At 34.4% G+C, this 23,415-nt stretch overlaps 1 protein-coding gene across 1 annotated transcript in view; it reads left to right on the top strand.

Moving 5' to 3' along the window:
• The window catches only part of LOC149414955 (voltage-dependent calcium channel type A subunit alpha-1-like), a 268,503-nt gene that overhangs the window by 91,942 nt on the left and 153,146 nt on the right, over nucleotides 1–23,415 (top strand). Inside the window, exons 2-4 of the mRNA XM_089643350.1 lie at nucleotides 13,741–13,881; nucleotides 14,653–14,785; nucleotides 19,349–19,488. Of these exons, the coding sequence (XP_089499476.1) occupies nucleotides 13,802–13,881; nucleotides 14,653–14,785; nucleotides 19,349–19,488 (353 nt within the window). The 5' untranslated portion in view covers nucleotides 13,741–13,801. The remainder of the gene's footprint in view (nucleotides 1–13,740; nucleotides 13,882–14,652; nucleotides 14,786–19,348; nucleotides 19,489–23,415) is intronic.

Here is a 23,415-nt window from a genome sequence, read left to right as displayed (position 1 = left end):
AAATGTCTTGAAAATTTGGTGCAAGATGAAGTATTTATTTAATTGTTAATATCCACAGATATCATAACGATAATAAGAGGCCGTACTTCTACAGATGTGTGTATTATATACATATTTTAAATTAAAAATATTGTGTAAAAGCGTTTTTAATGCGATAATCATGGATCGAAGTTTTAAAAGTGGGTTGTATGGTGTATCAATGTTTTTATTTTTTATAGTCGAATGCCTACAACAACTACAAAAAAAAATAGGCAGACTGAAAAATAATAGTCCATTAATTGGTATAAAAAAATATGAAGTCTGAGAATGACATACGAAAGGTAGTATTAAGCCGTTTTAGGGAGCTGTTTTCCAGCAAATCACCATTATGCCCTATAACCCACTCTTAAGCATATTCACATCGTATAATATGAATCAGTTGTTACTATCACATCGAGAAACGTCTGGACGCGAAACACAAAGCTGGTTGGTTGCTGGGAAGTAAATTATGAACACTTATAAAAGTGTCTTAACTAAATACTTAAACGAAATATTCGACTCTGAAAATTGAACCGAATTTTTTTGCCGAATTTGGACTTCGCAAATTTGTTCATAACGCGGCGAGTAATTTGCGCTCCCATGTAAAAATGTCTATTCATTCAAAAGCAGATTTTACTTTTCAGAAGTAAATGGTGATATTATAATGCGAGATGCCTATTTACTGTCAGATTGATTTATTGACGAATCACAGTCAGCTTCACTCCCTTCGTTCTTCAACAGTTGATTTTACCCCTCGCCATTATCTTCTCGTCTATTAATTCCTATGTCTGTGGTTCTAGCATTCTTGGATACGATTTACAGATCGCTTCAACACCACAGTGTGTTTTACAAGTTTCTCATTATTTGAGAATGTATGTGTATTTAGACTCGCCCGCGCTGTTTGTATCGCGTCGTTCGTTGTGCGTGCACTAAAACGGAACGATAATATATGCACAATGTTTTATAATAATGATGTTTGTATGTTTTTTTACATCGCTGTTTTTGTAAAAAAAAATCACATTAAGGTCGCTGTAGAAATATTAAATTATTTAAATTTTAGTATTGCTGTATACGACTAGAAATCCAAATCTTTTTACTATAAAATGTAAGGGATGTGGAGCATCCATAGCGTGTATGGACGGACCGCGCCTGCTAAGAACCTCCTGTGCGGAGGTAATGTAGAAAAGAAAACCTCAGTTAGACTGACATTTTTTTTTTTCAAAAATGACCTTTGAATGCTTAACAATTTCTTTCGCAATTTTCCATAACCAAAATATCTTTTAAAACCATCTGCGTTATATTTCCGTTGATACTTGTATGACAAAGTTCTAGGATTCAATTTGAAAGGTTCTAATTATTTTTACAAGGCTCTAACATTGATCCGACATTGATTGTTTTTACGTTTAGTTCAGTGTAGTTCATCAATTTAGTTGAATAGGGTTCTAACCAAAGATATTAGAAGAACGAGATATGCTATGTTGGCCGCCGGACCGTAGCCGGAGTACTACCTAATTAGGGTACTTTGAACGGTATCGGGACGTGTACGCACAGAAATCTGTTCTATGTATTAGTGCGGATACCTTAGCGCAAGCGAAGGTGTGCAGTAGTATTGGTGAACAAAACCGGCGACACTCGGCAAAACAATTCCACTCAGTACGAACTGCGCATAGCACATCTCGTTCTTCTAATATCTTTGGTTCTAACTGAAGATTGAATCTTCCTCCTCAGGAACACGAGTCAACCGCGCTAACAACCGAGTCAAAACCCTATTGGGTAAGACCGACATGTGTTTCGTATATTAACTGCTGTAATTTCATAAAATTTCAGAGAAATCCGGTATTATGTCTACGTGCGTATTCTTAATTGACCAGGGCGATAAGAATCTATCACGCTGGAACGTGCCACAAATATATTATTTTTAATTTATTAATTTTGAAATAACACAAATAAAATTTACTAGCACACTAATTTATTTATTTATTTTGTAAGAAACAAACAGCTTTTATAAAATATACAATGATAGATATAAATATACAAATTAACTGAAGTCAAGCCAAAGAAGTTTCTTATGTTAAAGTTCATTAGAAATGAAGTTTTACTATCTTAAAATTAATTTGGTGTTAAAGGAAGGGGAGAGGAAGAGGAAAATAGGAAGAGGATAGGAGATGCTGCCGATACATTCCATACTCTCATATTAATAATCGATCGTACGCATTACTTCATATCGATATTTCTTTAGGTTATTACCAAAAATGTCAATGTTGTAGTATATTGTGCACATATACGAGGAATTGGGGAATTTTTTCGAATGTTTGTTCTACACAAGGGTAGATAAAATAAATCAGATTGTCGGGTTGATCTAGACGGAATATGAAGATTTATTAAATTGGTAAGTTCTGGTGAGTCCAGACATAATAATATAAAATAATTGTTTTACTATCAAAAATATTAGTACCTACATGTATTCCATTTTCGCTTCCCTTAATAAAAATCAATTTCAATGCTTCACATCTGCCAGACGCCCCGTGATAGATATTTTTACATTTCCATTTTAATTTGATTTATTGTTTTCTTGAATGAAAAAGTATGAATGAAGTAGAACCTTGAAAGTGGAAATTAACCTACTTTCCGAAATCCGATGTTGCTGAAACTTGGCAGATAGAATCGTTGTCGATGACAATGCAATCTATGACGCATTTCTCTGAATTTTAATTACATTATTTATTTATTTATTTAACAGTTAAGATTTAATCAGTTTGTACATAAGTATTATACAGTAAAATAAAATAAATTATGGATTTACTCCTTGTGACTTTACCTCTACTGAGACAGCATAATATGGAATAAGTAAATTAAATTTGTGAGAAAGGAATATGAAACAAAAAAATTATACAAAACAAAAGATTATATAAAACGAAAAAATTACAAAACAATACATTTATAGCCATAGAGAGAAGTTGTAGATATAAATCAAATCATAATAGAGACATAAACATTATTCACAAACCATCAGAGAAATATTCTTTTATGTACCTCTTGTATTTGGTAAGTTCGCAACTGAAAATATCAACCTTGGATAATACGATATTGTAATTATTGCATAGTCTCTTCAGGCAAGAATTATACATTATTATAGAAGTATACACATACAAAATTACTGCAGTTTTTATTTTTTTATTTTTTTCACACTTTACAAATATAAGGCAAAAAAAATCCCGAAAACTACTTTTTAGCAGTTTGTCTAACGGGTTTTTTACATTAAAAATCTTATTATAGTGAGTTTACAGTTACATTTTTACAATTATATAAAACAAAAAATTAAAAAATTTAAAATGTTAAAAGTCTTTAGAATAATATATCATTGTAAGCTAATACAAATTAATTCTTTCAGTGCGCCAAGTCTTCAGTAAGTTCACCAATTGTTTGTTTTGGGCACAGTTTTTTAATTTCAGCAGGTAACATATTAAAACAACTGGGAATCATATAGTTTAACGATCTTTGTCCTTATTTATTTTTATGCTTAGGTACAATAAGTCCTTCATTAAAGTTAAAACGAATATTATGATTGTGTTCTAGCCTGTTTGTATAAAAGGGGTTATTTATGTGCTGAAATATAATTTTGTACCACAGAATTGCTATTACTGAAAGAATTTTGAGACTCTGATTGAAGTATAATTAATATAATATGAATTAATCTTGATACCCCCAATTAGGATTTGGCTAGGTGAAAGCGCGGTCCACCAATTTTAGTCAGTCTTGGGGAGAAAGGTTCAATCCTCAGTCAAAAAAAGTATTAATTCTATCTTTTATTTAGTTTTATTTTTATTTCTCATATGGTTTCTACTACAGGGTTTTCCAATAATAGGTGTTATTTTAATATTCAATCGTAAAAGATCAATGGTTTCGTTGCTTATGTGGCACGTAGCGCCGTCTTGTTGAAAGTAAACGTTGTCCAGATCAATACCATCCAATTCCGGCCATTAAAAATCATTAATCATCTCTCGATAGTGCAATCCATTCACCGTAACTGTTGCTCCAGCCTCATTTTCGAAAAAGTAAGGTCCAATGACTCCGCCGGATCATAAACTGCACCAAACAGTCACACGTTGAGGATAGAGAGGCTTTTCAATAATAACTCTTGGGTTTTCCGAGCCCCAGATGCGACAATTTTGCTTGTTGACGAAGCCACCGAGGTGGAAATGGGCCTCATCACTCAAGATGATTTGCATTTGATTGACTCAAGTGAATTTTAATAATTTCAATGCGTTGTTGAAGCATGTATCGTTCCATTTTTATCAATGGCGTAGTTACTACTTATCAAATGTCAAAAAATGACAGCTTCAAAAGTAACATCTACTGAAATAGCGAGATATTCAAAATAACACCTCTCATTGGAAAACCCTGTATAATATGCATTTTTTTAAATTTTTGTTTTACCATAACAATTTCATTTTCCGTTATGTTTTATCATTGTTATAATTATATAAATTACGTACGACTACCATAATACGGGCATGAGGGTTATATGATGGTAGTTGAGAAAATCACCAAAATTGTAGTTATTTAATATTTAAATTGTAAAAAAATATTTTTTAAGCAATGTTTATAAAAATAGATAACTTTTGTTTTTTACTTGTGGATTTTTTTTAACAGTAATATTGCGGTATACATTAGTGAATGATGGAATAATTCGATGACGCCTGAGAAAACTTGTACCTACAATCTAAATTATGTGTGGGATAGATGTGGATTGAGCCAAAATTAAGTTGGTTTGAAAATGCGCAAAACCATTTCTGTGCCAAAATGTCAGGAGATGTCGACAGACTCGTCGGCGACTGTGCCCATTCAGCGCTAGCAAAAAACACCCGTCCCAGTCAGAAATCACTAGTTTTCCATAGAAAAAAAAACAGTCTCAGACTGTCTAGGATTCTAGCATTCTATGGAGATTTTTTTATGTAATTTTTAAACTAAAGTGAAGTCTTGCGAAAAATAAAAAAATTACAACAGAGAACGCGCTCGTTGTATAAATCTAAGAAATATTCATCATTGTTGTCAACCCCTCAATAGTTCAACCCGTCAACTGATCGTAACAAGTCAGTGAGACTGGGGAATAATCTGGTTACCAAACATGGCTAAGGCAATTTTTTTTACCTTTATTTTTCCCAATTTGTACATGAAGTACATGCAAGATTATAAAAATCATTAAGAATAATTGGAACCCACTAAGGCGCAGCCTGTGCGTGGGTTATATAGTTAAATACATTATATTATTGTACCTAGAAAGAAACAAACTGTGGGCATATAAAACAAAAACAAGATTACAATTTATCTAAGCGGCTTGTATTAAAAGTGTTAGCACAATAGTGTATAGTGAAGTTATAAGTGTTTAGTGTAATATAAGCTGAATTGTTTATGAGAAACATAAAGTGATACAAATTAAATTTTTAAAAATTTAACTGCTGTATTGAAAAGCCATAATTTTATCTATTTTAAATATTGAGGAATTTTAGTAATCATTTGAATATTTTTCGGTAAAAGATTGAATGTTCGAGGTCCAATGAAACAGCAGCATGTTTGCATTTGTTTTGTGTTCGTTTGGGGAGTATAAAATACATTATTATTTCTAATGTTGATTCTGTTTTCATTTACTGTTGTTTTTAAAGATATATTTCATAGTTTGCAAAATAAATAGTTTACGGAGACAGAATAGTTTGGATTCTTTGTATAACTCATCTGTTGAAAATGTTATTTTCCGATTATACATAACTTTGATAATATGATAATTTCAAGGGGTGTTTCAATAAAGAATGGCGGGCTCTTGCTAGAGCCTTGGTGGATTCCTTAGTCGAGGGGTAAGGCTCTAGACTAGAAATCCGGAAGTCATGGGTTCAAGTCACAGCGTGCGCAAGTAAATTGTCATTTTTTCATTTCATTTCATTTCCCTCCCCACCGTCGTCACCCTCACAACATACCCTAATTGGGGTGTCATAGTCTCACTGGCTCCAGATGGTTAGGAGTAGTTGGGACTCTTGTGCGATATTCACATACGATACAAGAGTTGATATCACTCTAGTTCTGCATCCTCTACAGTTATTTCACGACAGAAGCTATAAACTAAGTCAGAGATAGCCTTAATAATATCTGGAGCGCCGAGGTGAAAAAACTAAATGTTGTTCTTGGCATGTACGGTGGCGCATTGCGAATAGGTCATAAAGGATTTTATACACGGCGTCTGGAAACTACTAGTATAAGCGGAAAACTGATGAATAGAAAATTCAATCTGAGCATTTATTTGTTTTTATCATATTTTTTACAACTAACTACTATTATTATTCGAATGGAGAATGGAAATGATTCCGTTCCTTCTCAGCTTTTTAAAAATATCAATTAAGATTTTGGGCCTTACTAATAAACGTATTTCAAACCCTACACAACTGATAGCGGTTGTTTTTCAACTGCACAAAATCTTGAATAGGCCCATTAGCAAGGAAGTAAAAATATAAACATTCAGTCAAGCGACAGAAGTTTCTTATGCTAAAGTTGATTGGAAATGAAGTTTTAATTTCTTAAAATTAATTTTGGGTTAAAGGAAGGGGAGAGGAATAGGAAAATAGGAAGAGGATAGGAGATGCTCCCGATACATTCCATACTCTCATATTAATAATCGATCGTACGCATTACTTCATATCGATATTTCTTTGGGTTATTACTAAAAATGTCAATGCTGTAAAATTTTGTATAATATTGTGCACATACACGAGGAATTGGGGAATTTTTTATAAAGAGAAGATGTTATTTAGCATTAGCATTTATAAAGAGAAGAGGTTATTTAGCATTAGAATTTATAGAGAGAAGAGGTTATTTAGCATTAGAATTTAAAGAGAGAAGAGGTTATTTAGCATTAGCATTTATAAAGAGAAGAGGTTATTAAGCATTAGCATTTATAAAGATAAGAGGTTATTTAGCATTAGAATTTATAGAGAGAAGAGGTTATTTAGCATTAGAATTTAAAGAGAGAAGAGGTTATTTAGCATTAGCATTTATAAAGAGAAGAGGTTATTAAGCATTAGCATTTATAAAGAGAAGAGGTTATTGCATTAGCATTTATAAAGAGAAGACGTTATGTAGCATTAGCATTTATTATTTATTAATTTATTAGCATTAGTGGCTGAGTTGGCATTGCGTTTCGATGTCACGGGTGCTTCGTGTGTGCAATTCCTCGGCTGGCTGGTTCAAGTCCTCCATCACAACACAGGCAACATTTTCCGCTTACTGTGCTGGTAGTAGGAGATTTTCAAATATTGTAGGGTTATTCGTAATAATTAGATTAGAGCAAGATAAATAATCCTGCTGGAAAGAGATGAATGCAATTAATACGTTATAACCATCGATGTATTATTTAAATGATACGTATGAAGTTTAAAAAATGAGATCAAAACGAAGCATTAGCATTTTAGTAAAAAATTTCAAATAATTGAGAGAAATTACTTCAGATTACATATTTTTTGATCCTTCCTCTCTAAACAAATACCCTTTCTTCTATCAAGCATTATCTAAAATCACCTCCCCTACGTTTGAACATATCTCATCTCTTCTAAGTCAGAACTCGATTCCAATCTTCTATTTATTTTATTTATTTATTATTTATTTTATTTATTAATCTTAAGTTAGCTCACATCTTCGTGTGTGCTAATAGTTTTATAAACATATAAACATGTACATTGTTTGGTAAACATAATCTTTCTTTAAATATTTCAATAAAGTCACAAAAAAGAAACATTAATAATTGAGATAGACATATTTTCTTAATTCATTTTTGAACTTATTAATATTTTCTATCACAGCAATTTCCTTCGGGATTTTGTTATAGAGTTGAACGGCCTGGTACATCAGAGATTTTTGGGTGCTTGTTTTTTTTCTTGTTGGCAATCTAATTTGCTTAGAATTTCTCGTCCCGTGTCCGTGTATCTATCTATATTACAAAATTATTATTATTTTTCCCATTTAAATACAAATTTATATATATAAACTACCTTACGTGTGCCCGGCGTGCTCGAGATTGTTAAATTTTGAGGTTGTTAATTCTCAGAAAACATTGACTTTTCTCTACTTTTCATAAATATAATACGCATGTTTTGTATGTGTGAACCTTCCGGAAGAAATTCTCTAAATGAAAATGATAATCCTATCAAAATCCGTTGCGTAGTTTAGAAGAACTAAGCGCATAAACGAACACATTCCCTCACTCCATAATTTAAAATGATGTCATAGAACACCTTAAAGGTTAAAACCCAGAAACATATTAAAAAAAAAACTAACTGATATGTAAAAATCACATCATTTGCGACAGGGGTAGACAGAGACGACAAACACTCAATCTTGGCACACACTCCTTGCATTATTCACACTCATACATCGTCCCATTCATACCCTTCTATTAAACTAACTCATGGTATTTATTTATTTATTTTATATATATACATATATATATATATATATATAAATTACAAACAATACAAAACAAAATGAACCTTTGTCTGTCCAACTGGGAAAGATTCCCGTTTCAGGATAGCCAAATTGTGTATTTAGTACATAATATTCTTACAATGGAATGGCGATGCTGTCAAAACAAATTTTGAGAACATTGTTGATTACATTCGAAGTGACAGGATGGTTTCTTTATCCTTGAAAGAATCGCAAAGATGTAATTTATTACCAGGGTCAATTTGGATAACATAGTAATTGCATTCAGAACAGATGAATGGTTTCTTTCGGGACATCACAAGTCTGAGATTCTTTCCAGGGCATTTTGGAGAAATACTATAGTATTTATACTATAGTATTTCATACTCAAGTATTTAGTTCACTTGACGTCCGTGACTCCTTCTACCATTCAAATTGCATTTATTTCTCCGTTAGTTCGCTCTGCATTTCAAAACCATCGAAGCTTGCACTATGCTTAGATCAATATTGCATTATTTTCTTCACGATCATATTTACTTTTACCACACCCACTCCTCAGGGATCTCATTTCTACATCATTTAGTATAATAACATCCTTCTTTTGTCAGTTTCATGCCTTACTGCCGGCACTCCATTTGACAAATAAAAATCTATTTTTAATTAATAATACATATATACATTTTTTTCTTTGATCGAAGATCGAACATTGTTCAACTGCGCCAAATCGAAATAATTTCCTTCAGGGCCAATGTCATCTCTGGCGATACAGTGTGGAGGGTATTTTTGATGAGAGGAAGGAGTGAACATGGGAAACTCTTGAAGAGACCCGTGTTATAGGAGGGAGTAAACACATAGGCCGGCAAATCGTTCCACAGCCGAGCTGTTGAATTCAATATGACATATTTTGGGCGCGTGTTTCCGGAGATCATAGTAGAGAGTATTTAAAAAGTATGCAGAATTGTAAATTTTAAACTTTTAAACGCAAAGAAAAAAGTTTGGTTTTCTTTCTCATTCTAAATCTGTTTATATATATGAAGACAATAGAAAAAGTGCAAGTTGTATGATAGAGTTTCATTTTGTAACTGTGCGGACGTGGTTGGGCAGCGTGTTTGAATTATAATATTATTTTATGTATATCATTATACATATTATTTTAGGTTATCGGTGCGTGCATACGTGCTGTGAAATATTCCTGCGTACTACGTAAAGTTATTCAAGTTCAATTAATTTTTCATATTCAAAATTGGATAAAATCATTACAGTTTTTAGGATTTGTAATTTAAGGAAGTTCCTTATGGATCTGAAGAAATGTATTGTTTTCCTAATTTTATTTGCAATGATCTGAGTATGTATATTCCATTTAAGGTATGGGTCAATGGTGAGGCCGAGGTACTTCATCTATAGAGTGCGCTCTATACAGGGGCACTCATTGCATACATTGGAATTCGTACAGTTATGTATTTTTATGGAATAATCATCATTAGGTTGGCCTGTAGTATTGATGCTTGAAGTGATATATTTTGTTTTTTTCGTGTTAAGGGTAAGCATGTTTATATCCAACCATTTTTTAACTAAGTTAATATTTTTTTCAGCTTATTTAAATACAGCTTACCAATTGTTGCCTTCAAACAGTAAGGCAGTATCGTCAGCAAAGCTAACAATGCTTCCCTCAATTTCAAGGTTGCAAAAGTTGTTTATATACAGTAAGAACAGAGTTGGTCCCAATACGCTTCCTTGTGGAATTCCATAGTCAGTCGAACGCTGGTTACTGAGGGTATTCTGTATTTTAACCTGTTGTTTGCGTCCATTTAGGTAGGTTTTAAAGAAGTTTAGCTCTTTTTTAGTATCAAAAGCCTTAGAGAGGTCTAAAAAGATTGAGATACATTTATTTCCTTTATCAAGGCTTTTTACAATGAAGTCTGTCACACTGGCAATGGCATCTGAGGTACTTTTGTTTTTTGAAAACCATATTGATTTTTTGAAAGTATTTTATGGCTCTCGATGAATTTTAAAATTTTTATTTTTATTTTTATTTTTTTTATTTTACTTATTTTTTTTATTGCACAACAGATAGATTATCCAATTACTGTACAATTCTCAATTTGACAATCTTAACACCTATGAAGATAATTACTATACAAAAAAAACATTAATGAGGTTTTCAAAAACTTTAGACAAGCTATTCAGTAAAGTAATTGGTCTATAGTTATTGATATCTGACTTGTTTCCAGATTTGTAGATGGGAATTACGATACTTTGTTTTAGGTTAGAGGGGAAGTAGCCCTGTGTAATGCTTAGGTTTATAAGGTATTCTAGAGGCAATGTAATCTCCGAAGACAGCGTTTTAAGGATTTTGGTTGGAATTTCATCTGGTCCAGCAGAAGAAATGTTTTTTAGAGAATTAATTGTTTTGAGAATTTCTTCCTGTGACACAGTTTGGAATAGAAATTTAGTATTTATGTTATTTGCTTGAACCGCTGTATCGGTAGATTGAGTGATTCCACTCTGGGCAATTTGAGAAGCAAGATTTGGACCGATATTAATAAAAAAAATGTTTGCATGATCAGCAACGAGCTTAGGATTTTTTGTGGTTTCAACAATATGTCCATCAATAGAAAGTTTATTTATGCTCTGTTTCTCTTTTGTAGTTTGCGAGTTTGAGGCTTCTCTAAGTATTTCCCATTTTTTTTATTATACTTCAATACAGTCAATTAAATTCAAAACATCAACATTGTCGACGATTTATAACTTCGACGTTAATCTAAAATGATACATAGAACTAAAAATCAAAATGCATAATTTTCCGCCGCCCGAAATGAAAAAAGTTTTCTTTTATAGTAATTAAGGCGAATATAAAGTTTTTTCTAAAAATTATTCGTAATAAGCGCGTCAGGCCCTATCCAAAATTTACCAAAAGCTTACTAATTAAATTTTTCATGGTATAATCCACTTATTACGTAATCAATAATATTTTATTTGCTAGGATTTAACGAACTCATATTGTATTTCACTAACTAACCTGTCAACGTTTTTTGGCGTCATGAAAAACGACGCAATTATGACATACGTGAATTGCACACACAGAATCTACCTTTTGGAACATTTTTGCATTTTTTTTATCAACATTGATCAAAATAAATTTAGAAAGCGCAAAACGCCGCCACCAAATACTAAATAAATTCAATTTGCCGCCATTGAAAGGAATGTCAAAGTCAATATGTCACAATGGTCACAATAGAACCTCTAATGGCCAGAGTTGTTGATATTGCCACATGATTGCCACTATTTCACTCAATTTCACTGGAGTTCGCGGGGCCTAGTATCTTCTGTCATTTTGGTTTTTCAAACACGAGAAGGGAGAGGATTAGTTTGACACGTAATAAATAGACTTCTAGAGAATGCATAACGCCCATAAAAATATCATATTTATGTATATTATTGCAATAGACTCAAATAGAAAAATGCGAAAGTTTATTTGATGGTAAATTTTAAACCATATTTGTGTGGATCGCTCGTATAACAGCATAAAAAATAAGCAATTTTCGAAGAAAAAAATCATTGGGCTTGTACCTACGTAGCTCGAAATCCAGTATTGCCAACGGATCTTGGCCTAATGTCGCCGTTTTTCAAACATTTAGTAGCCTAATGTAGCCGAATTTCAGTTACAGTAATTCTGCCCACATATTCCCCACAAATATTCTACGTGAGCTTGATTCCCCCTTTTATTATTCGAAATCCATGGGGGGGGGGTTGTTAGAGAATTTCTGTAAAAACATAATTCCCTACAAAAATGTTTCAAAATAAGTACTCCCCACAAAATATTTGAAATCCATGGGGGGGGTTGTTACAGAACTTCGCTGAAAAAAAATTTCGCACAGCCAAAAACATTGTATGATTCCCCACAACAAATTTTGAAATCCATGGGGGGGGGTGGCTACGGAATTCCATTTCGAAAAATTCCTCACATTTTTCCAAAATTTGAGGTAGCCTAATCGGCGACCAGTCGCCTTTTAAATCGCCGATTCTCGTTCTGAGTAGCCTAAATGGCGATAAATCGCCTTCGTTGGCAACACTGTCGAAGTCCCGAGAATAGAGATGGTTGTTACCTGAGATAGGTTGTCACCGCGGTTCCTGTTAAACCGGTTCTTCACCCATTTACTTTTGGAACTGGTTCTACAATTTTAAACTAGGGGCCTGCAAAGGTTCCGTATAACCGGAATAGGAATATCGAACATCTCTACCCGAAATAAAAGATCTCTAGTTGAATATCGGGCATTGTTTATATGTAAATCGCGCCTGATAATATGGTTATCATAAGATAATCTATAAAGATTTGAATATAAAGCGTGGTATGTTCACTTTTACGCTGCTTAGTTCATATTTCTCACCATGATAGTGAGGGAGACAACGAATTCTATGAAACCATATGAGATGAACCCAAATTGACTCTACGGGTAATGGCTGTTTGTTTACAAAACCGAACAAATAAGCCTGAGGAGCTAATGTCAACATTCAAATTAATTTTTATGTATCTCAAAAAATGACGAAATTCTCAAATTGAAAATTTAAATGAAGAAACTTAATTCATTCATCTAAGACGCGATCAATCGATTCCGTTCCAGCTTGGGGAAACAAAGGTTGTTACGACTAAAAAACCTATGCACTATTTAACTCCCTTTTCAATGCCAAAAAGTGCACGCAGACTGCCAATTGAATGTGTAAGATAATATTTCAATTATGTGGTGGTAGTAGGAGATTTTAAAATATTGTCAGGTTATTCGTTACCCGGGAATGTTTGTCTTTCTTTAAAAAAATACCCCCATACACCCAAGCCTCGCTTTATTATGGTGGTACATCTTATGTATAAAATTATGTGAAGTAATTACTATGTAATATAAGTATATCTTTTGTAAATTATGTAATATTATCTTTCTGAATAAAGATCTTTAATAAAATCGGCTTTGTCAATTTATTTGTATTTTTAATTTATATGTAGCCGTCTGACGTTTAGGCATGTCAAGACAGATGTGACAGTGTTGCCATTGTATAACGATTTAATAATATATTTCGTATCAATATCGGTTCGGGTATCGTCGGCGCAACCGTGCTTGAGATATTAATATAAAATCGTCGAAAGTTAAGTCTATCGAATAGATCCGTATTGTTAAGTTATCACTTTGATCATGCTAAACCATCGGGGCTCTCATGGCTTCATGTTAATTGTTCACGTTGGTTGAACTGTGTGTTGTGTGTTTGCAGGTTGGCCGCGGCGCAGGAGGCGGCGCAGGCAGGGGCGGCGCCTCGGGCGGCAGGTGACGCGATGGGCGGCCCGCACGCGCCCGCCGCCCCCGGGGGGCCCAGCTCGCTCTTCCTGCTGTCAGACGAGAACCCCATCCGAAGGTAATCAGACAAACAACTAACTGCTAATGCCAACAATGATCTATTTACCTGATCTGGCTTATGTACTAAAAATCACTCATCCCTGACGAGTTTTGTCCTATGTTAAACTCCAATATTGCTCCCTTGAGGTAATTTTCTCTCGAAAAGGGTGCTACAGATATATCCAAACATTATTATTATTTGTAGAATCTAGTCCAAACTACATTGCACTCTGTTGAGCTCGATCGCTTCATTGGCGAACATTGGAAATTCTTTCATCCAGATGATCCATGGCAATTGTCGTCAACCCAGCGAATTCTATATATCAGCATATTAGCCCTGCAGATATTAGTTTATAATCATTAAAGACAATATTAGCGACTATCAAACGAAAAATTGTAACAGAAAAATCTGAAATTGCATCCAGCCAAATGAAAATATTGTTCATAGTTCTTAATCGAAGTGTGATAGACTTTAATATGACCAAAGATGATAGCGTCGGACTAGCTCAGTGGTAGAGCAAAGCCCTGGTAAAGCTGAGATTCTAGGTGCATTCCTAGATAAGACCGAATCTTTTTTCTGTTTCAAATTTTCGTTTGAGAGTCGCTAATATTGTCTTCAGTAAGTAATTAAATATTACAATTTGTGGTTTTACTCATTAAGTTATTCGAAAAAAAGAAAATATTAGTTTATTGACCTCCTCATATCATTATGTACCTTTTCCTTTGGTCCAGACTGCAATCTTTTTTGATTTGATGTGTTGGTGTTACAGTGAGCTGTGTGTGTTTGCAGGTATACGCGGTTCATAATAGAGTGGCCGCCGTTCGAGTACGCCGTGCTGTTGACCATCATCGCCAACTGCGTGGTGCTCGCGTTAGAGGAGCATCTGCCGCACGGCGACAAGACCATCCTGGCACAGAAGCTGGTCAGTACCTACCAACTAAATACTTCACGCTGATGATATTTATACATAAAATAATAAACAACCTATTTCAAAAATACTTTTCAAACAAAATTATATACAACTAGCTGACGTGTACCCGGCGTTTCAGGGGGTTATACTTAGGAAATAGACATATACAATTGCTGACTTTTCTGTAGGCCTTTTTAAGATATACAATTCTTTATTTAATTATTTTGATGTAAGTATCTCATAAGGTTTAGACAGCTTTAGCTTTAAAATATTTTTTTACAACATTAATATAAAACATCGAATTTTCTCTTCTTTCTATTAATATAACCTGCATGTATCATACATGCAAACCTTACGGAAAAAAATGATCTAAATGTTGATGAAAACCCTATTAAAATCCGTTGCGTAGTTTAGAATAACTAAGCCCACAGACAGACGCGGATAGCGACTTGATCGGGAGACGAGGATATTCACAGACATAATACAAGAACATGCAACGAAATTAGGCTACCAAAAAGGACAAAACTAATACACAAAATTCTTTACTATATAAAAGAATTCAATATTATAATACGCTGCCAAAAACCATAAAGTTTGCACCGATTTATAGATTCAAGCTAGATTGTAGGAGCCATATTAATCAAAAAAAAATGTAGCAACTAATAAAAATGTGAAAATGTTTGTAAGTCCATAACAAAAATTAGAAATTTGTTACAAATGGCTAAAATAAATAAACACCTCCGTGCTGATTGAGTCCTTGGCTTGTCTATGTCATCCATGGAGGGTCGGCCCTAGATAACCTTAACAGCTCTGCGTTAGGTATTATCAGCGCCTTGTCTTTTGGGTATCTTGGCACTTTGATAAGTCGGCGCCTGGAGCGGACTGCCTTGCAAAACTGCTTGCAAATGCTCCTGCACAGGACCGACCTTGTGTTCATGCTTGGCAGGGGCGTATAAAAAGGGGAGGGGGATTTAGGGGGGTTTGAGCTCCCCTCCCATCGGCCTCAGTATTTCACTGGAAAAAATAGAACCTACTCATAAAATACATTCCTGGAAAATACAATAATATTATTTTTATCTAACTTTTTTTAGCAATGTGAAGTAAATAATGAGTTGCAGTTGTAATGATTTGAGCTAAATTAATTATTTACAATTTCCGATAATTATTAAAACATGTTCCTACAGTAATTTTGTAGAAATGAAGTATTGTTTTTGATAAAAGTGCGTATTAAGAATGTGTCTAAATAGTAAATATTTAACTTAAAAAATGTAAAACAGAGGGGCGGGCATCCCCCATCCCCATGATAATGCTATAGCTACGCCCCTAAATTGCTTCGCATACATTCAAAATTAATATTTGAAGATCCGGCCATTACTTTGGATTTGGTGTTTAGGTCTTGAGAAGACCCAAAACGCATACAGCATACCAAATTACTGAAGGAATTGACGAAATCCATAAAAAAACACATTCATTGGCCAAGCTTTATAATTCTTGGTGTCTGGTACTTACCGGTTACACAAAAAAATTGGAAAATATTTTTTTCCAATCTCCGTAGAAATTTGACACCAGTGAGAGATTCGGAATTTTCATTCCAAATACTTTGTGTAATTATATTTTCCCAGTATGGATATTTTTGATTAAAAAAATACATATAATAATCAGTTCTTTAGAAGAGTAATATCGGGAGTTCCAGTGACAATAAAATCACCGGGATAAAGTACCTAACCGCGACACGAACATCGTCCATCACTACACGCCAATGACAGAGCGGGAAACATGCAATGTTTTTCAGAGATGTGATACCTGAAATGGGTTGTCACTGCAGTTCCAGTTACCGGAGACCGATAGGAATCGGTTCTTTATCCATTTACTATAGGAAACGGTCCAACAAATGGGTGGTTGCTAGAGAAATTGGAGAAAAAGGAACCGACTCTTCAATATTTTAATAATCACCGGTTATTTTTGGAACCGATAAAAAATAATGAAATCGACAGTTTCAGTGACAGCAAAGGAACCGGTTCCTTGTAGCCGGGACTCAAATATCGATCGACCATCTCTAATGTTTTTGTTATTTGTTTATTGCAAAATGTCAAATTTAATTGCATTTAGTTTAGTGTATATAAATTACCCTACTTTATCTTCAAGCAAAATGATATGAGATACCTACCTAATTGTTGTGTTTTTAATCCAGTTTTGGTTTATTTATGCAGTTGGGGTTGTAATTATTTTTACATTTAAGTTTTATAATGTGTTAATCGCACTTATAATTGTTAATCGAATTATTAATAATTAATGAAAAATCTTATAATAGTTACTCAGTATCATAATACTGTCGTATATATTTCAGAATCAACATTGTTTTGTAGAAGGAATATATCCGACCAAATATTCTTATTTAAAATCATCAATAAAGCTGTTGACAATGACTACACACAACATTCATTTTTCAAAAGAACATGCAATTGTCATGACTTTAACTTTAAAGTATCGAGCAACCAGGCAAAATATATTATTCTGCAATAATAATTCCGGGACTAATGCGGGGATCACACGAGGACAATACAGAAGACAATACTAGACAGTGTGCTGTCCCTGCTCTGTGACCGCGTAGAGCAGGACAATTTAACAATTCTACCGTAGTTCAAACGCAGAATGCAGTCAAAATGGATACACGAAGACGCGCATTGCGAACGAGTTCACGAAAAATATTATCTTTCTATTGATCTTTTATACCAAGATGTATTTTAGTGTTCCATTTATGCGACATTTCTAGCTGAAATATGAGATCTGAGTGCCGAGAGCAAAGCTCACGGAGTCCTGGCTATTGTCCTACAGTCTTGTCAGAACGCGTTTACACGCGGACATCGCAGCCATGCGGGGCTTTGGGGGTAAGACCCTATCCTGCGGAGATATCTTGCCCGTCTATCTCTGTCACAGTGTTAGATATCCTGTCTTCCAAACTACTATTCACACTGACAGTGGTTCCGGAGCTGGGACAAAACAGTATTGTACAGTCCTCATGTGATCGCTGCAAAACTACTATATACATGCGCCTTCGTACACTTGAAGGAACAAATTCACCTTAAATATCGACATATTTAATATAAGTTAACAGAGATACTTGATTGATGTTTTTATTGCATTTATTTTTATATACTCCTTGTTTTTCAGTTCAATTTACGTCCTCAGGTAAATTTACTAAATGCAAACAAGAAAAATTTCAAACAAAGGGTTAATTACGTACCGTTATGTGTAACATTTTAAAGTTATTTTTCTCATTTTCGTTTTGTTTACTTCGTTATTTTTCTATGCTTTAATTTTACATTATCCGTGTATATTTTTAATCTGTTTCTTTTTTCTCCGTCAATTGCACTATCAATAATAATAATAACTTCACTGGTTTATGCAACCGAGTTAACTAGCGAAGAATCGTTCATGAACGAACGGCAGAATTGAGCTAGATCTTTTGATATGCCGAATTCGTACGACTCCCGATAAACTGTGCCACGGTTCAAATGAACGGTTACTCTTTTTCAACAGGATATATTTAAAAAAAAATAGCGCCATTAAAATTATCCAACGATCAATTGTTATTACATACTCAGAGATGTGAACTGCATCTGACGGTCTGACATCTGGACCTGAACACATATACAGGGTTTTCCAATAAGAGGTGTTATTTTGAATAGCCCGCTATTTCGGTAGATGTTATTTTTGAAGCTGTCATTTTTTGACATTTGACAAGTAGAAACTACGCCATTAATAAAAATGGAACGATACACGCTTCAACAACGCATTGAAATTATTAAAATTGAGTGAATCAAATGCAAATCATCTTGAGTGATGAGGCCCATTTCCACCTCGGTGGCTTCGTCAACAAGCAAAATTGTCGCATCTGGGGCTCGGAAAACCCAAGAGTTATTGTTGAAAAGCCTCCCTATCCTCAACGTGTGACTGTTTGGTGCAGTTTATGGTCCGGCGGAGTCATTGGACCTTACTTTTTCGAAAAAGAGGCTGGAGCAACAGTTACGGTGAATGGATTGCGCTATCGAGAGATGATTAATGATTTTTTATGGGCGGAATTGGATGGTATTGATCTGGACAACGTTTACTTTCAACAAGACGGCGCTACGTGCCACACAAGCAACGAAACCATTGATCTTTTACGATTGAATATCAAAATAACACCTCTTATTGGAAAACCCTGTACTTCATAACTCATTACCTAGCATCTTATTTTTCTCGTGGCACTTGGCGGCATACCGGCACCAGAGATTATACGATCATATGTTTGGGAAGCTGGGAGCCATATCGAGCGAGCATAGTATGCTCAATGCTTGTACGCTCTGAGCTCACGGTTTCCGTTCAATTGAGTCGATTCTTTGAGCCGAATGTAAATATTCAGCTGGTACCGTGGCTACCGCTCTTAATAAAATGAGTCATGAACCCATCGCTTCTGTAAACATCTAATTTGTTATCCAAATAAAAGAAATGTATTTTATAATTAATATTATATCGTATTTTTGTGAAACCTGCTTGATTTTTTAAACTAATTCTGTGTGTTTTAATTTGCAGGAAAAAACGGAAGTCTACTTCTTAGGAATATTTTGCGTAGAAGCATCACTCAAGATTTTAGCATTAGGATTTGTTCTGCACCGGGGGTCCTACCTCAGGAATATCTGGAACATTATGGACTTCTTTGTGGTGGTCACAGGGTGAGTCATATTTCCTACATAAATACTTCGCGCTTATTCCAATGATGGTTCATTTCTTTTAGGTTTAAACCTGCAGCAGCAAATATTCCTTTATCTGTTTTTAATTAAAACATTGACAGAAATTTGCTGGATAAAGGCAGAAAACAGAGGTTCAATGTGTTTTGTGAAGTCGATGAAAACCAATGTTAACCCTTCGCGGAGACGGCTTACATATAGTTCCTGTGAGCACTTAGGCCATAGGCCCATTCTCCCATTTTGCCTCATTCCTTTAACAACAACCCACTCCCTTTAGTAAAGTTCACCAGGGTTGTCATTGGATATTTGGCTGTCTTCTGGTTCCACAATGTGTCTTCCCAGGTCTCATCTCTCCTCTCCACTCCCCTTTTGGTTCCCTGAAGGCCCAACATGGGAAGAATTCACGGAGGTGGCCTCATCTCTCCTCTCGACCCCTCCTTACACTAAACCTTAAGTGTGACGCTATCAAGTGTAGAAGTGTTCGCGTTGTTACACAAATAGACAAGTTACATACTCCTGCAAAACTACCATCATAAGCAAAAAGGTAGCTGCAAATTTTCAATCGTCACATTCTGATGTACTTTTTTATTATAATAGGTTGATAACATAGACATATGAATATTAGTAGACCTGCCCTAAGTGATTAAAAGCGTATTATCCCCACTCCCCATACCGGTTCCATTGGAGCCGGCTGTGCTCGCTGGCCTCAAGTGAAATTTGAAAATGTGACATCATCATTCTTGTGCGAACTATGGTCGAGGCATCATCGGTTCATTTTACGAAATAACACGGCAAAATGTTGACTTGTACTATGAAAACTTGTAAAAATAGATGTGAAAAAGAGAATAAACCCAATTGTCGTATTACATTCCATATATAAGCATTATTTTACTTTATTTTAAGCATATTCACATTGTATAATATGAATCAGTTGTTACTATCACATCGAGAAACGTCTGGACGCGAAACACAAAGCTGGTTGGTTGCTGGGAAGTAAATTATGAACATTTATAAAAGTGTCTTAACTAAATACTTAAACGAAATATTCGACTCTGAAAATAGAACCGAATTTTTTTGACAAATTTGGACTTCGCAAATTTGTTCATAACGTGGCGAGTAATTTGCGCTCCCATGTAAAAATGTCTATTCATTCAAAAGTAGATTTTACTTTTAAGAAGTAAATGGTGATATTATAATGCGAGATGCCTATTTACTGTCAGATTGATTTATTGACGAATCACAGTCAGCTTCACTCCCTTCGTTCTTCAACAGTTGATTTTACCCCTCGCCATTATCTTCTCGTCTATTAATTCCTATGTCTGTGGTTGATAACCATGAAAGTCTCATATATCAGAATGTGACCATTGAAAATTTCCAGCTGCCTTTTTGCTTATGTCGGTAGAATACATAACTTGATCTGGTAAAATTTCAGAATCGCTGGATACTCTTATTACAAATAAAACAAATCAATGTAACGAGAAAATTTTTGAGGCGGGTATGGGTACCGTCACCTCGGAGACCATTAATTTGGTAACCAACACCTCTGCCATAGGTCACCCCGACTGGTTCGCTACGTTTGGTGGCTTATCAGGGGTGCCCAGGTTCATGGGGAGAGGATTGTTTAGGTCTTGACGGCGGATGCTTCTGACCACCTGCTGTGTGGCAGGTAGATTTGGAGAAGACTAGTTGAGGGAGATTTTTACCTCTCCGGCAGGATTATCTTGATCCATCACCGTGCATCGCAATGGGAGGGATGAATTCGAACATCTGTCACTCCTTGACATATTAACCCTCTGATTCCTACTCACCCCTCCTACCTTTTTCCTTCCGAGATCTTTCTCTCCTTCCCTTCCTTAAAAAAACCCTCCAAACAGCATATTCAAAGATGACACAGGGGAAATTATTTTCCTGAAAGTACTGTGTGGAGTTAAAGTAAAAAAAAAAAAACATGTCCGAAATTGTCAAAACCGATTGACAAAAATGGAACCATTTCCAGTTGAATCAATTTGTTATTTCAGATAAATATTTATACGCGTGTCCAGCTACTCTGAATGATTACCTTTGCCTTTCCCATACGCTGTGTTGTATTGCGTCAAGTTGCCTGACGTAAGACGTCTATGTACGTTGTGTCATATCACATCTCCTCTAAAACAACTTCAATAGATATATGAGTCGTGTAATTTCTATACCTGCTATATCAACTTTCATTGATTTGGAGAAAACCGCAAAAAACTGTCACATCTCTAGCGTACATAAGTAATTGCATTACAATTTTTTATATAATGAATTGGAGTAATAAAATTTCGAAAAGCATTTATTTTTCTATATAAGGCTAGCAATAATTAAGTAATTTCGATAAATAAAATGGATAAAGGGGATTTTGATACTCACTTCGTGATATAGAGGCTTTTGAAAGTCAACTGAGCCGACATGGCGGGTTTAGAAACACACGCGTAGATCATTTTGACACACGAGCGTGGCGTCAGAGCGGCGGCCATATTGTATTTTGGCAAAATAACTGCTTGTGATTGGTTGAATCCGATATAGCGCGTTTTGATAGTAACTTTCTGTATGATATAGCGGATTTGGTTTCTCACTCGCAGTTTTAACATGGTTTTTGGTCGTGATAAGGAGGGTTTTGAAACTAAATTTTAGGCTCCTCTTGTTGCTCGCAAAAATGTGAACAAGATGTCATACTCAGATCATTTTGTCAAAAAATCGGATATAGCGGGTATAGAAATTATAGGATTCATATCTGTGAATGTGTTAAATGTCTCCATATCAAAATTGCTGTTCTTTGACCCGAAACCATTTTTTCAAAATAAAAAAAGTTAAAGCTTCAATTTTACACTTAAAATAACATTGGTAATTAATTTTAAGTGCTTAAAGACTGCATTCCAATGGTTTTTACCTTCCTGATATTTTGTTGCTTGATCGTTTTTCATTGTTCGTCATTGATAAGAAGACATCTGTATTATCAACTGCCTCTTCATACATTGGAGGTGTAAATTATAATGGCTTTTGTATTGAAATAGTCTAAGTGTGTCTTTGTTAATGATAAGGTCTATGACAATATTTGTATTGAAATAGTCTAAGTGTGTCTTTGTTAATGATAAGGTCTATGACAATATTTATATTGAAATGGTCTAATTGTGTCTTTGTTAATGATAAGGTCTATGACAATATTTGTATTGAAATAGTCTAATTGTGTCTTTGTTAACGATAAGGTCTGTGACAATATTTATTGAAATAGTCTAATTGTGTCTTTGTTAATGATAAGGTTTATGACAATATTTGTATTGAAATAGTCTAAGTGTGTCTTTGTTAATGATAAGGTCTATGACAATATTTGCCGAGACCAATGTGGACATGGATCTGCGGATGCTGAGGTCTTTTCGTGTGCTGCGGCCTTTGAAATTGGTGTCCAGGATTCCAAGTAATGAACATCTTCGATTCATCGTTATCTAATTGGTTCCACTACTCCGTAGAAGATAAATTGAAATATCAATATATCTTTAACAGTCATAGAATTTGTTAACACCATAGGCTAGATGGTCGTACAAGCCTTAATAATATCGTACATTTCTTAACAAACATTGAACATTCGCAATAGGCTAGTTGGTTTTATGTGTGGTTTATGCAAACCTTAATAATATGTATTATACATTTCTTAACAAACTTAGATTTTCTTAACAAACATAGAATACATAAACAAACATTGAATTTTCGCAATAGGCTAGTTGGTTTTATGTGTGGTTTATGCAAAACTTAATAATATGTATTATACATTTCTTAACAAACTTAGATTTTCTTAACAAACATAGAATACATAAACAAACATTGAATTTTCGCAATAGGCTAGTTGGTTTTATGTGTGGTTTATGTAAATCTTAATAATATTATACATTTTTT

This window comes from Hesperophylax consimilis, chromosome 19 (genome assembly GCF_061612785.1).
Source record: "Hesperophylax consimilis isolate HC1 chromosome 19, BYU_Hcon_1.0, whole genome shotgun sequence".
Classification (NCBI taxonomy): Eukaryota; Metazoa; Arthropoda; class Insecta; order Trichoptera; family Limnephilidae; genus Hesperophylax; species Hesperophylax consimilis.
This window is presented reverse-complemented; position numbering and strand designations above follow the sequence as displayed.